Here is a 12,825-nt window from a genome sequence, read left to right as displayed (position 1 = left end):
GTGAGGCAAAGAGAAGGTTATTTTATCACGCTATCATGATAATGTCGTTATATCTATCATATCATACTACTATCAGTAGAGGAATAATATTTCGTACTACAGAGCTGCACGAATAAGCAGTCGAACACAGAAGGTTATTGCGTTCATTTCCTCCATGCTCATAATTTCCTCATTTATTGCGCTAGCAGGTTACTGCGCAATATGAAGAAATGAGGGCCTCGTCGTCGCTGCCCCGACAAACAGCAAGAATATAAGACTTATATATCTAAAGAGGAATTAATTAATTTATTCATTCTGTTCGTTCTATACCTGTACTGGCTGTCGGCGTGTTGTAGTTCGTGAGATTTACAGATACAAACTTAATACTGCATCAGCAGAAGTGTTCTCACTCACTAAGCGTGGGGCTCGCCTTGGAATTAACGAGATCATAAAGAAAAAATCTTGTCGTCGCTGCTTTTAATAAAAGAGAAGATGGCGAAGATGGGAACAAGAAATGAAGAGAGCATAAGACTACCCCGTCGCACGGCAAACTGAATAGCACTCCCAGCATAGAATGCCATTCGTTTGTATTGCATCGATCCACGAGAAGAAAACGAATGTAATTCGCCAATTAATATAACGATGATTAAGACACAAAGGTCGAACATGTGAAGCTACATGCAGATTTGTTCGATATATTTTTATTTCGTTTTCTTTTTTTTATTTCATCGTCATTACTTACTTGTTGTTGTTGTTGTTGTTCGATATATTTTTATTTCTGCTTCTTTTTATTTGTATTTTTTACTTCATCATCATTACTTACTTGTCGTTGTCGTCTTTTTCTCGAAACTAGCGAATCATGAGATTATTTCGCAAAATCACTGCGTTTTGGGCGACGCTTAAATTTGCAAAGTATCACGAGCCAAGACAAGTAAGGGGCCCATCTGGATCACACTTGGCAACATGGCGACTGTGAACGAGGGTATTTCTCTGAAAAAGAGCGTACGCCTTCCTCGCTTGATGTCAAAAGTTACGAAATTCATGATAACATCTTGCAGTACAATCTTAGTTCGTGTTTAATTTCTCTTCCTAACGATTCTCGCTGTTATTTTTGCCACATCACTCTTCTGACGAGGGTAAGCAGTCGGTGCGAGTGCGAAAAGCGAATATGTTTCTTGAACTCACTAGCTGGGCGAATGCCATTCGCATGTATTGTCATTTGGTTTCACCGTGTGACACAGAACGAACGTCTCGAGAAAGATATAGGACCATTCTGCGCTTCATGTTAAAGTGTTACCATTTACTAAATGTGATTGAACTGAACTGTGATCGAGTAGTGATTGAAGGTCCCCGCGTACTAAATGGCATTTAGTACGCGGGGACGTTCAGTCACTACTCGCAGACGACAGTGGTCCGCCTCCATGGCTACGACCGCCGAAAGCACGCCCGTGATAGGCTACCGACGTCGAAAACACGATCCTCATTGGCTCACTCTTACTTGTTGCGTCAAGTCGGCGAGTAAGAAGGCTTTCCCTATCTAGGTGGTGTTGGCTGTATCGGCTATATGGTGTTTAGGCGTGGTACACACCGTGGTATCACCGTGGTGATACACACTTTAATTTCAGAAACGAAGAAACACGGAAAAACTAATCGGACAAGAACTTCCCATTCGCGTTTCGTTTCTTTAAAGGCTGCTTAACGTTGTCGTTTTTTTGCTACCTCTGTGCCGTCGAGGGTACGCAGTTGGTGATGCGAGAGGAAAATGCGAATGAGCTCCCCAAACTCATTTTAACTGAGGGAATGCCAGTTTCATGAAATGCCATTTGATGTCACCGTGTGGCACTGAACGAATGTCATTCGCTGCGAATGACATCCAATTTGCCGTGTGCCGATACTTGTCTGGATAGCTGCTGTCTGGAGGACCTAGGGAAAATCTCTAACAGCGCAGATGGCGGTGGGAACCCATCCCATCACCTTCGAGTCGTTAGTATAAGCTCAAAGCTACCGTCAACTATCGGATGCTGCACCCGCACGGTCATGCCGCCGTAAGCTGACGGATACCAATAACGGATACCGAAGACTAGCTTAATATGCTCGCCGTAATATGCATGAGAAGGCCATGGCATATAGCAAGCTGGCAATAGCCTGGCTGACATTTCCGTTTTCCTTTTCACTATTAAACATATCCCCCCCCCCCCATGGCATATAGAGCTCAATCACGTGACGGACGTGTGCAATGAGCTCACTGCACGTCGCTCACGTGACTGATTCTGGTCATTGGGTACATTTTCCGGAATAAAGGAAAACGATTATGAAATCAGACAACGTACGATTATATTGAAATTCGTTTAAGCCCGCAGGCAGTATAGAGTCAGTTGTATAGTGCTAGGAAACCCAAAGCAATCTTTGGTAGTAACGAAGTTAATTACAATTAAAAGTTACAATTAGCATTTGACTGTACCTAATTACCTTTTTTTAGCAATTGTCACATTTCGAAAGAGCAACGGTAAACATAACTTAGTCACTATTGTTACTGACACGGGTAAGTTACTTTAAAAAAGTAACTACCGAAAGTGCACGCACCGAGGTTGCCCTTACCTCATCTGAAGTCGGAGTCTGCCAACCATGGAGGACAGTTTCGACGTCACCGGCGCTCGAGCGACGTTGCTCGACCACTTTCTTTCCACACCGAGATGGAACCCGCATGCTGTCGTCACGAAAAACCCATGACGTCACGTTGGTTTGTGGAACCACAACAGCACCTACTGTTTGATACAAGCGTCCCAGAAGCATTGGAAGAGGAAAAACTACGCCTCTCCCCGAGTATATATCTTATCGTATCGAAGACAGCCAACAATCTTGCAGAATCTCGAGTATGTTTTTGGCGCGTGCGGCGTACTATTCTCTGCCTTGTTGTGTCTCACTTCGAATCTTATCGATAAAAGTGCTTCGTTCGTCCTTTGTTAGCACTGCAAAACGAGACACGAGTCCAACGCCGTCACTGCTTTCTCTCTCTCTCTCTTTTGATATCTTTCTTTCTCTCTCTTATAGTCGCGAGATGAAGAGTTTCGGTCAGTTTTCACCAGTGTTACAACACTCACAAGTATTGGCATGCGCAGAGCAGACCAATGCTAACCGCAGATAGAAGCTAGGAAGGTCATTGCTCCGTGGTGTACCGGACAATGGTGCAGCGTTGTTTATTCCTAGGTTGCACAGCGACGCACTGATCACTCACAGTATCCGGGCTTGCTTCTATCCGACACTCCCAAAGCATAACTTCTGCGCTGCAGTTGAATATACCGTGTTTCAGACGCCAGCGTAGCGGTACCCTGAAGTATTCGCGCGCACAGAGCGACGAAGCTGGTCTTGCAGTGGAACACAACTTCAGCAGAAACCAGAATACATTTTCAGTTCCAGAAGCTCGAATTGAGAAATTTTCTTCAGCAGCCTGCAGCAAGGTGTGTGTCAAGTCACAAAGCAGACGGCAGCACCACTAATATCTCACGAAGCGACCGCTACAGTCACACGTTACCAATGGTCCGAAGAAATACGTTGACTTTGTTGACTAACTCTTCCTGGGGACTGCACGTATTTCACTTCCAGCATCCGACATGCAACTGGTGACACTTGGTAAGGTGACAGGCAGGTACCACACGTAACGATATCAAGGGGTAGCTTCTTCGATCAAGTCTTGGGAGACGCATCACCCGCTTTCGTGCAACATCCTCGCTGAGACAGTTCCCGGAGAAGGACAACGGATTTCACTCTCGTAGAAACGCAGTACGCAGACGTCTTCAAGAAGCGACCCCGATTTTCCGAGCAACTTTTCGACGACGAACGCGACGAGGGATTTTATTTTCCTCGGCAGCCGCGGCGAGAATCCTCCTGCGTAGAGTAACACCAACAAGGAGCAACACGTTTGTGAGAGCTGTGCTTCCTGTTAAACGTACACAGTGTCGCTTCGGGGGCCTTCCATGTATTACAGCCGGAAATACGGGCGAAGCCCGCGGCGCGCCGTGCTTCAAGCTGCGCGGCACACAACAGATGCTTTAGGAGAGTGTTGCTGTGAGAGTGTTACAATTGTAACGTATCTCTTAAAAGACATGAGCTCCGGCATTGCGGAGGCGGCACTTTGCCGAAATGTTCTCTGTCAAAATTGACATCTTCGCCTCAAGTATCACTTTTTATTATGGCCGTTGCACGGGGTATCAAATCCAATGTCCATTTTGAGGACTGTGGATTCCAATTTTGCTTCACTTGCTTCATTGATATGAAGCGCGCGCGAAAATGTACGGGAGGGGGAGGGGGGATATGTTTATTGCAAAAAAGAAAGAAAACGAGAAAAGGTTAGTCAGGCAGAGGCCGACTTGCTATTCCTTTCATAAAAAGAAAACGAAAAAAAGGCGGGCATTGACATGCTTTCGAGGAGATGCATATTACAGGACCAGCCTTGGAGGCCAGGACAATATTGTCGCAGATGTCACACGTTTAGGCTGTCCCAGAAGTATCCAATTCAAGACTATGTACCCGCTCATTTTCGCGGTCGTACCGCGTTAGGGCGTTCTACCACGTTTTCTTCACCTAAACAAGAGAATCGCAGGAAACAAAAGAAACCGTTAACATGCCTTTTAAAATGCACCATGCGAAGTATAATTTATAATTGGTGGTTTACGTCGCGAGACAACTGAGATCACCACGCGAAGTGATTCATTTGACAGATGCATGAATATCGCAGAAATCGATTTTTAAAATCGCGGCCGTGCGCAACGGTGGCAATGCCCGCAACTAGCCGCCCGTGTTGATTTGACGTCATTACGGTACGGACCGCTGATAGGTTTACAGAAACGTCGTCTGCTACAGAGGGAGAAGTACGAGAGAAAGAACAGAATAAGACAAGCGGAGCGGCCAGTCTTGTAAACGTAATGACATCATCGATGACGTTTTTCCTCCTCCTCCTCGTTTTGCCCTGCAGGGCGGGTTGAGCGGAAACGCGCGCGTTTTTTTCTCTTTTTGCTCAGAAAAATATTGCATACGGAGAATTTTATTTTGTGTGTGTTAGTTGTCAAGTCACATCCTTTCATGATGCGGCTGCTTCCTGGGCTCCTTTAATGTTATCTTGTTGTATTATGAAAGACAGAATAAAATAAAGAAAGGAAATTGATTGGAGACATTATTCCCGGAGCATTGGAGACCCCGGCTATACAGAACAGTGGTGTTAACCCAATTCGGGGAAGCAAACAACGGATCGAACAGCAGTCCAAGAGCCCACAAAACCAGGCAACTCCAGAGGAAAGCGATGGGAAACATGAAGACTTAAAAAAATACACAAAGAGAAAAAGAACTGGAAGGGAATATGCGGTGCAAGAAGATGCCAAGCTATACGTTTAGCCGAAGCCCAGGAATGTGTTTAAAAGACTTCAGAAACCACATCACAATCCATTGACACATAGCGTGATTCACCTGAGACAATGTGGAAAATCATCATACTCTTACTAAATTCTGAGTTGAGTTGGGTTAAAAGAGTGAAGAAAGAAAAGAGGTTACTAAATTATGATTGTTGAGTTTCTTACTAAATTATCTTACTGTTCGAGATGTACACTTCCGCTGCCGCGCGCTAACGAAGGTTGCAATGACAGATATTTTCACACACAAGTCATTGGACTGAGATCTCAAAAGAGCAACGCTTGTCACGTTGCTCGTGGTATTCAGCTCGAAATAACACAAAGAAAAGGGAATGAGAGAGAGAAAGGGTGAGACACGCGACTCCAAAGACTTTGCGACATAACAGACCTCTACCGAAGAAACGTCAACGTGACGTAGTCATGACGTTGGTAGACGTAGTGAAACCGAAACAGCGCGGGCGGAGAACACCACCGGTTTACAAAGCCATATTCCTTCATGAAGGTCACGGTTGGCTTCTTCGTATTAGTGGTACACACAAATGAGGCCACGTTTTTAGTCGCTTTCGTGTCTTCATCCGCGTTTCCAGTCCACCGCGGAAAAAGTGAAGAAGGCTTCATCCCAAGAGTTGCATCGTCTGAAAGTCAATGGCGTAGTCTTGCGCGGAATGTGATTTGTTATTACGACTTTGTAGTTCGCGCTTGCTGTGTATAGAGACACCACGTGCACTACGAGAGAAACTCGAGCCCTTCAGGGTCCAGAAGATGGAAGAGGCCGGTGGCCATCTTTAGAAAGGGCTACCCAAAAGATAGGGCTACCGATACAATGGAGAAGAAGGAGGCATATACAACTAATAATATGTAAAAAAATTTAAAAAATCTTACACTATGAGAAGCCACATTTTGAACGTGGCTTCCTCGTGACGTACTGACTTTTTGCTGTAGTAGTTCCGCTCTACCAAGTTGGCGGCGCAGTTGTACCATCTGACTTCATTTGTTTGTAAGCAGGGATAGGTCTATTTCGGACAGCGCCGGTCCTCGAGATGGGAAGTGTCAGCGGAGATAATGGCAATTGTGTAGCGCTGACGTTTTCGGCCTGTTTGTCAACATGCTTTGCAGAGTCGGGCGAAACAAACTGTCCACGGCCACGCGACGTGTCGTCGTACACGCTATCCCACATGGCCAAGTGTTCCCTATTTTCGTACCGTGTTTACGCAGCAGAATACAATGTTTTTTTTTCTCCAGAGCCAGCAAACATTAGAGACGGAAGCTATTTTCGAAGAGGGGGCTGTTAACGGTCACCTCTCGAAACGTATACTTCGCTACACTTCGGGGCCTTAGTGAAGGACTGCTTTGAGTGTCGTTCGACATTGCACGTACCCAACGCTGCTGGAAAGGGGGGAGGGAGGGGAGCCCAACGAGATCGAATTTTATTGGCAATGCAAACGGAGAAAATCAAGCGCCGCGTATGGTTTCCTTCGACGCGCGAGAAGTTGTTTACGTATATCCCCTAAGCTGCTTGTAACATGTAGCTGTTCGCATCGTTGAATTTAATCGTGTTTTGCAAAATCGTACACACGTTTGAATGCTGAAAATGATGCAAGGTGGTCAGCATGTTGATGTTGATGAAGAAAAATACTAGGGAGAGGTTGAACTCGTCACACGACAAATTCGGCTACTCCCATAAACAGACCCCCCACACACACACACAAAAAGGTGAAAAAACAATATAAAAGAGAACACCCCCACCCCGCGATGGAAACTTCAGCGTACATCAATGGAAAGAAACATCAATTCGAATCGGAATTCGAACATTGAATTCCATATTTGATCATCGGAAAGAATAGGATATACGATTAGTCGCCTCGGTGTTCCAAAAATCCAAATATTCACACCGTACCAAACGTAAATGTTCCTCAGGGGCCATTTTTTCCGGGGCACATTTTTTCCGGGAACATTTTTTCCGGGGGACATTTCTTCCTGGACCCCCGCGCGATAACTATCGGCCAAAAGCCAAAATCACCGGTTAACGTGACGCACAATGAATTACATGGTCCTAATAGTCCGACTCCAACGCACACATCTGAGTAAATGTCACAAGCACTGACAAGGCAGCACATCCGTCTTGTCAAACAACAACAACAACTTTATTTTCGGCCTTGGAGAGTGGGGAGTTTCATCGCAACAGGCGATACTCTACCCCAGTGCTTGGTGGAATGGGGGGAATAAAATAACGAGCCCCTTTACAATAACGATCGAAGTCCGATGGTGTCCAGAAATGTCAGAAGAGCTTTGAGCGCAGAGCGTTGCTGGGCTGGCACATCCTGAAACCAGGCAAGCCCCCAAATGCCCTATCCTCCTTTCGCCCGGTGAGCCTGACAAGCTGTATGGGGAAACTGATGGAGAGAATGGTTCTGCATCGCCTCGACTGGTGGCTCGAAAAACGACGTGCGTTCCCTCACGAAATGGCTGGATTTCGTCCGTCTTGTCAGGTGGCCAAAGACCCAGCACTTTTACGAGGTCAAAGTTGCGGTTGTCCAGTCGGTCGAGAGCAGATTTCATGGCAGCCCTTTGAGTAGCGTATCTAGAACAGTGCACGAGAACGTGCTCAGTGTCCTCCATGGTTGCACAAAGTGTATACAGTTCGCTGAATCTGCCTTTCCAATTTTATGGAGGAATTGGCGCCCGTATGGCACGTTCAGACGGAACCTGTGCAAGAGCGTCTGGATAGACCGAGGAAACGTGGTCGGTACTCTAAATTTCAGATCCGGGTCAGGACAGCATGTCGTTTGTCAAAGAAACAGCTAGAACGCACGAGAAACCTTTTCCCCCCTGGGGGTTGCGTTTGCGTCACGGCACATTCCTGGCTTGGGTTATTTGTGGTTGAATCATTTGGCTGAACATTGTCCGTGTTGGTTCCTTGTGTTGCTCGTGTGTTGTACCAAGTTTTCTGACGCACAACAAGATGGTATAAATTAGTACAGCGTTGAAAGATGAAAGTCACTGAAAAGGTTAGCCAGCTGTAGGACTCGAACCCACATCTTCTGGATTACCGGTCCAGGGGTCTACCAATTGAGCTAAGCTAACACGCCTTCTCAGCGACTTCCAGGGTGCGTCATCTGAAGGGACAAACCAGTCACTCTCTCTCACACATCCTCCTTTCACTCTTACATTTTTGCACACTCATACACACATTCATACGACAGGGCCTTGAGGCCTTGTATGTGATTGTCCCTTCTATGTTGTTCCAGCCTCAGAACATCAGTTCTCTCATAGTATACAGCGTGACATGACAACTGCCACAACCATGGAAAGCCGCCTGCAGCATACGACGTTGCGACGACAACAACAACAACAAACATATCGTGACTACGACCTGGGGTGACTCACCACTGGGGAGCAGTACACTACCCCATTACACGCGAAACATTCGCGATACCGTGGCCTATAGGCCTACCAAAAGCCCCATGTAAAACACTTACAAAGGGTGGCGGCGTGCAAGTAGCACGTATTCTGCCCTATCATTTGAGTTCATCGTAATAAAAGCTGTTGGCTGGTACCCTACAAACATAGACTGAGAATAAAAGTGGGCTATACTATCGTTGTTCCACGCAGTAAACACCGAAGGGACATCAGAGGCATTAGAACGCTGCACACTGACCAGCTTTGTTGTGAATGACCGTAAAACGCAATGAAGATATATCTTTAATGCGCTTGGTCAGCATTGCATGGTAGAGCACTGCATAGTATGGCATGGCATAGTAGAGCAATGTCGCTGTAAGCTGTAATACAGCTTACAACGACATTGCTGCACCATGGCGTTTTTTCTGTGTTTTCATATAGCGAAAATCGTGAGGCGCCCACCGGAGCTCTAAATTTCTAGAAAGACTTTGCAGACGAATGTCGGCACAGTTCCCCCTGAAGTCAGCCCAGGACGCATGCTAACCCCCTGTCTGCCACTCCTTCCTGCTGTCCTCTCTCCATCTGTCCACATCTGTATGACGCTCATAGGCGCAGTCGCTTCGCGGCGCTAGCACGGTACCGAAAAAGAAAAAAAAAAACAATGTTCTATAAAATTTGGAACTTATGGAAGGTTCTCCGAAAGGTAGCTCCGAAAAATTCTAAATTTTCTGGAAATTGAAAACTCCGGCGAGCACCCTCAAACCACTGCAAAATGAAAACACCGAAACGGCGTCGTAACCCTCCTATATCCATGATGCTGTAAGCGCTCGGATCCGTACAGATCAGTCACATCGAACGTCGTTTCCAGTGCGGCTTTAATGCCGCATGTGGGCATCTCTCTCTCTCTTTCGCTTATGATGGGCCCAGCCTTGAACGCGGGTCATCTTTGACGTCATCGCAACGCTGATGCGGGTGATGGCAAACTGGGTTGATTGCTTCATTACTCGACGGCATTCCCCACGCGCGTGAAAACGCAGGTAACGTTGAAACCAATTATCATGCTTTCGATATCGCTGCCGCGAAATACGCAGAACAAAAGACCATCTGTGCGCACAGGGTTTCTCGTTTGACAAATGCAGCTTGCAACTAGTGAAAAGCTGCGGAAACATTGGACTACTACATTTCTATTAGTTGTACTTCTTTACCTTAGCGTGCAGCTTTACGGACTATGAAGTATATCGGGCTTCCACGCTTAAATGAGACCACACGCCAAAGAAAAAAAAAAAAAAAAAGAAGTGAAAAGGGAAGGACTTCCAGCTTCTACCTATAGTCGTGTTCAGCTTAAGGAGGAAAAGAAATCTAGTTCGTCAGCTCTCAAAATATTACTGCGCCAGAGATAGGGTGGCCGGATGCAGAGCGGCCACGCCGTCTCTCTGCGCCACATAATGTGATCCATCATACTAACTCTGTTAAGACTGGCCGCATGACACTACGCTGCAGCAGAAAGTGCGCTCCCCGACTGATGGCGCATGGTAGCGCCGCAGTATTTCTCCTGCATGGCGCTCTATTGCGTCTCATTATCTCCAACGGCGTATGTAGCTGACGGACTAGATTCCTTTTCCTTCTCAAGCTGAACACGACTAGAGATTGCAATTGCTCCCCATTGTAGTTCCCTGATAATAAAGTTTACCCCCCTCCCCTCCTAGCATTGCAAATAGACTCCACACTGAGAGGAACTACAACAGCTACGGCAATGCACCTTTAGTCTCCAGAACGACTAAAATGACCCTTTGTTTTAGTTACTTGTACATGGTACTTGGGTCAGGGAAGACTGAAATGGGGAGTCATGCATTCCATGGTAGCAAAAGCGCAATCGCTATTTAATTTACTTGTTTTTCTTAGGGTCAATTCACGCGATGTAGTACTTTTGCTAAAACTTCGTTCCAGCAACGGTTGCACGCAACTGAAGTTGCAGAGAGTAGGCTCCTTTCACACGGTAAGCAACTCGACGCATCGTACTGTTGAACAAACTCGTGAGATGGCGCGAGAAAATGTCATCGGCATCATCATCTTCATGCAATCGCACGAGAGCTAGAACTGGAAATACGGTTGACAGTTTGCAATGGCGCGTTCAAGTACACACTCTCGCGAAATATTTTACACGATCCTTCGGGGGAGTTGCCATACTGCTAGAGTCGTCTTCGTAACCCGCGCCGGCTGAGATGCGGAATTTACGTCTCGGAAGTGACGTCACGACAGCCAGCCATTGCGATTAGATGTCTTCGGAGGAGGAGCCAAGTGATGGACAGGTTGCGCCTGAAGGTGGCGTGGCGGATCGTGCAGATCTAGTAACCCAGTTGCGGAACCCGCTCACTCGGCGCAACCTAGCTGCGCAACCCAATTGCGCGCCGCTAAAATTGCATCGTGTGAATAGTCCCTTGTTGTGTACTTACGCAAGACGCGTCAGCTAGTTATGTTTTCGGTTTCGATTATCCACAGTTGCACCACATATCGCAAAAGGGTAAACAGGCCCGTCACACGTAACATACACGTATAAACACGTAAGACACGTATAAAACATGCAGACACACTTACCAGAAATAGTAGGACAAAACAGTTCACGTCACGGCTTCTCCGATACAGTAGATAGCTTACCTGGGAAGAAAACAAGGGAAAGCGACATCAGCAATTTTGCATGATACACTTCGAGTGGTACACTTGGTATACGGACATAGTACACTTTGCGGTAAAGCACAACGAGGACTATGGTTTGTTGAGATCGTAAATGTAATAAATTCCACCATATCACTTACAAGCCTCAGAACAAGCAACACAAAGGAAGATGAAATGTGTCGAAGCCCGAATGTTTCTGTAAAGAATGCAGAAACATAATTCGAACCCGCGACCTCCAAGTGTCCAGAACGATCTTCCTCTACCATCAGCACGCGAATGTTGTATACTCTCGACCGTGCCGTTTTTCCCATCTTTCTTTCATAGTTTATAAGTTGACTATGTTAGCGTGCATCGTGTCGTCAGATTGCAGGGAGCAAATCTGAAACATTGGTGACAAATTTGAGCAAACAACAGTCCTTCCTGCATCGCGAAATTCTGATCGATCTGAAGCGAACGCCTCTGTGTACCAACCTCGAACATACGCACCAAAATTGCTTTTTACCTCTTTTGCACCTCTAAGGCCAAGACATTGAGCGAAAAAATAATAACGATCGCACCGTACAGAAATTTATCGAAAGCGACTTCGCCGTTCCGGAAGGAACGAACGAAAAAACAAAATAATGAAAGAAAGGTCCTGATTCGTCAGCACCAGGTTAGCAAAAGCCCTTTCCTCATCATGCGGGTCACGTTACTTCAGCGACTCTGTCCATTTTCCCCCTTCTTCCCTGAAAGTTCCCAAAAGACCACCGCACGTATTTCCCTCGTAATAGCGGGAAGAAAAAGGAAGAAGTAGTGTCCCCTGGCCTCGTGAATTCCGCGAATGCCCTGAATACCCTGAATCCGTCAGGAGAGAGACTTTTTCTTCTTCGGTCTTTCCCTCCCATAAGACTTATGGTCTCGGTCATATTGATCGAGAGAATATATGCCTTTTTTTTTCATTCACATGGGATTTCGATGACTCAGCTTGATGGGGATGATTTACCGCGGGCAAGTTAGAACTCGCCCGAAAGATGTATAACAAGAAACAGTTTCAACGAGATTTGTTTGGGCTTTATTTTCTTTGCATATCTTAGTCTATACGCAAATATATATATTGGATATTGCGATGTTGAACTCGATGTGTTTTAACGCGGGTAATGGTGTGGATAATGTGCCATTCAACACAAGGAAAGCACCGCAAGAATGTCTACGTGCTCAAATGGAAGGCATTGCTACTCATTTTGATATGCATAGCCAGGGATAGCGCTATTGGTTTGCCTTGAATACAATGTAAGAGATTTAGTCAATCAGAGAAAATGGCCCGTCTGAAATAAGAATGAAGGAGTAAAAACCGGAGCTTTCATGCGTTATTTTCAAAGTTTGAAGTATTGTC

The 12,825-nt window shown here is 46.0% G+C and overlaps 1 protein-coding gene across 6 annotated transcripts in view; it reads right to left on the bottom strand.

The window, feature by feature from the left end:
* LOC135401529 (cGMP-inhibited 3',5'-cyclic phosphodiesterase 3A-like) overlaps nucleotides 1–12,825 on the bottom strand; it is a 282,793-nt gene that overhangs the window by 157,389 nt on the left and 112,579 nt on the right. Inside the window, exon 1 of one of the 6 annotated variants that reach the window (XM_064633987.1) lies at nucleotides 2,578–3,917. The exons of the other annotated variants lie outside the window; for them this stretch is intronic. Coding sequence (XP_064490057.1) covers nucleotides 2,578–2,772 — 195 coding nt within the window. The 5' untranslated portion in view covers nucleotides 2,773–3,917. Of the gene's footprint in view, nucleotides 1–2,577; nucleotides 3,918–12,825 lie in introns of those variants that run through there. 6 annotated transcript variants of the gene reach the window in all.

The sequence above is a fragment of the Ornithodoros turicata genome, chromosome 7 (genome assembly GCF_037126465.1).
Source record: "Ornithodoros turicata isolate Travis chromosome 7, ASM3712646v1, whole genome shotgun sequence".
In the NCBI taxonomy this organism is placed as follows: Eukaryota; Metazoa; Arthropoda; class Arachnida; order Ixodida; family Argasidae; genus Ornithodoros; species Ornithodoros turicata.
The sequence above is the reverse complement of the archived record's forward strand: the minus strand, read 5'-3'. Positions and strand labels throughout refer to the sequence as shown.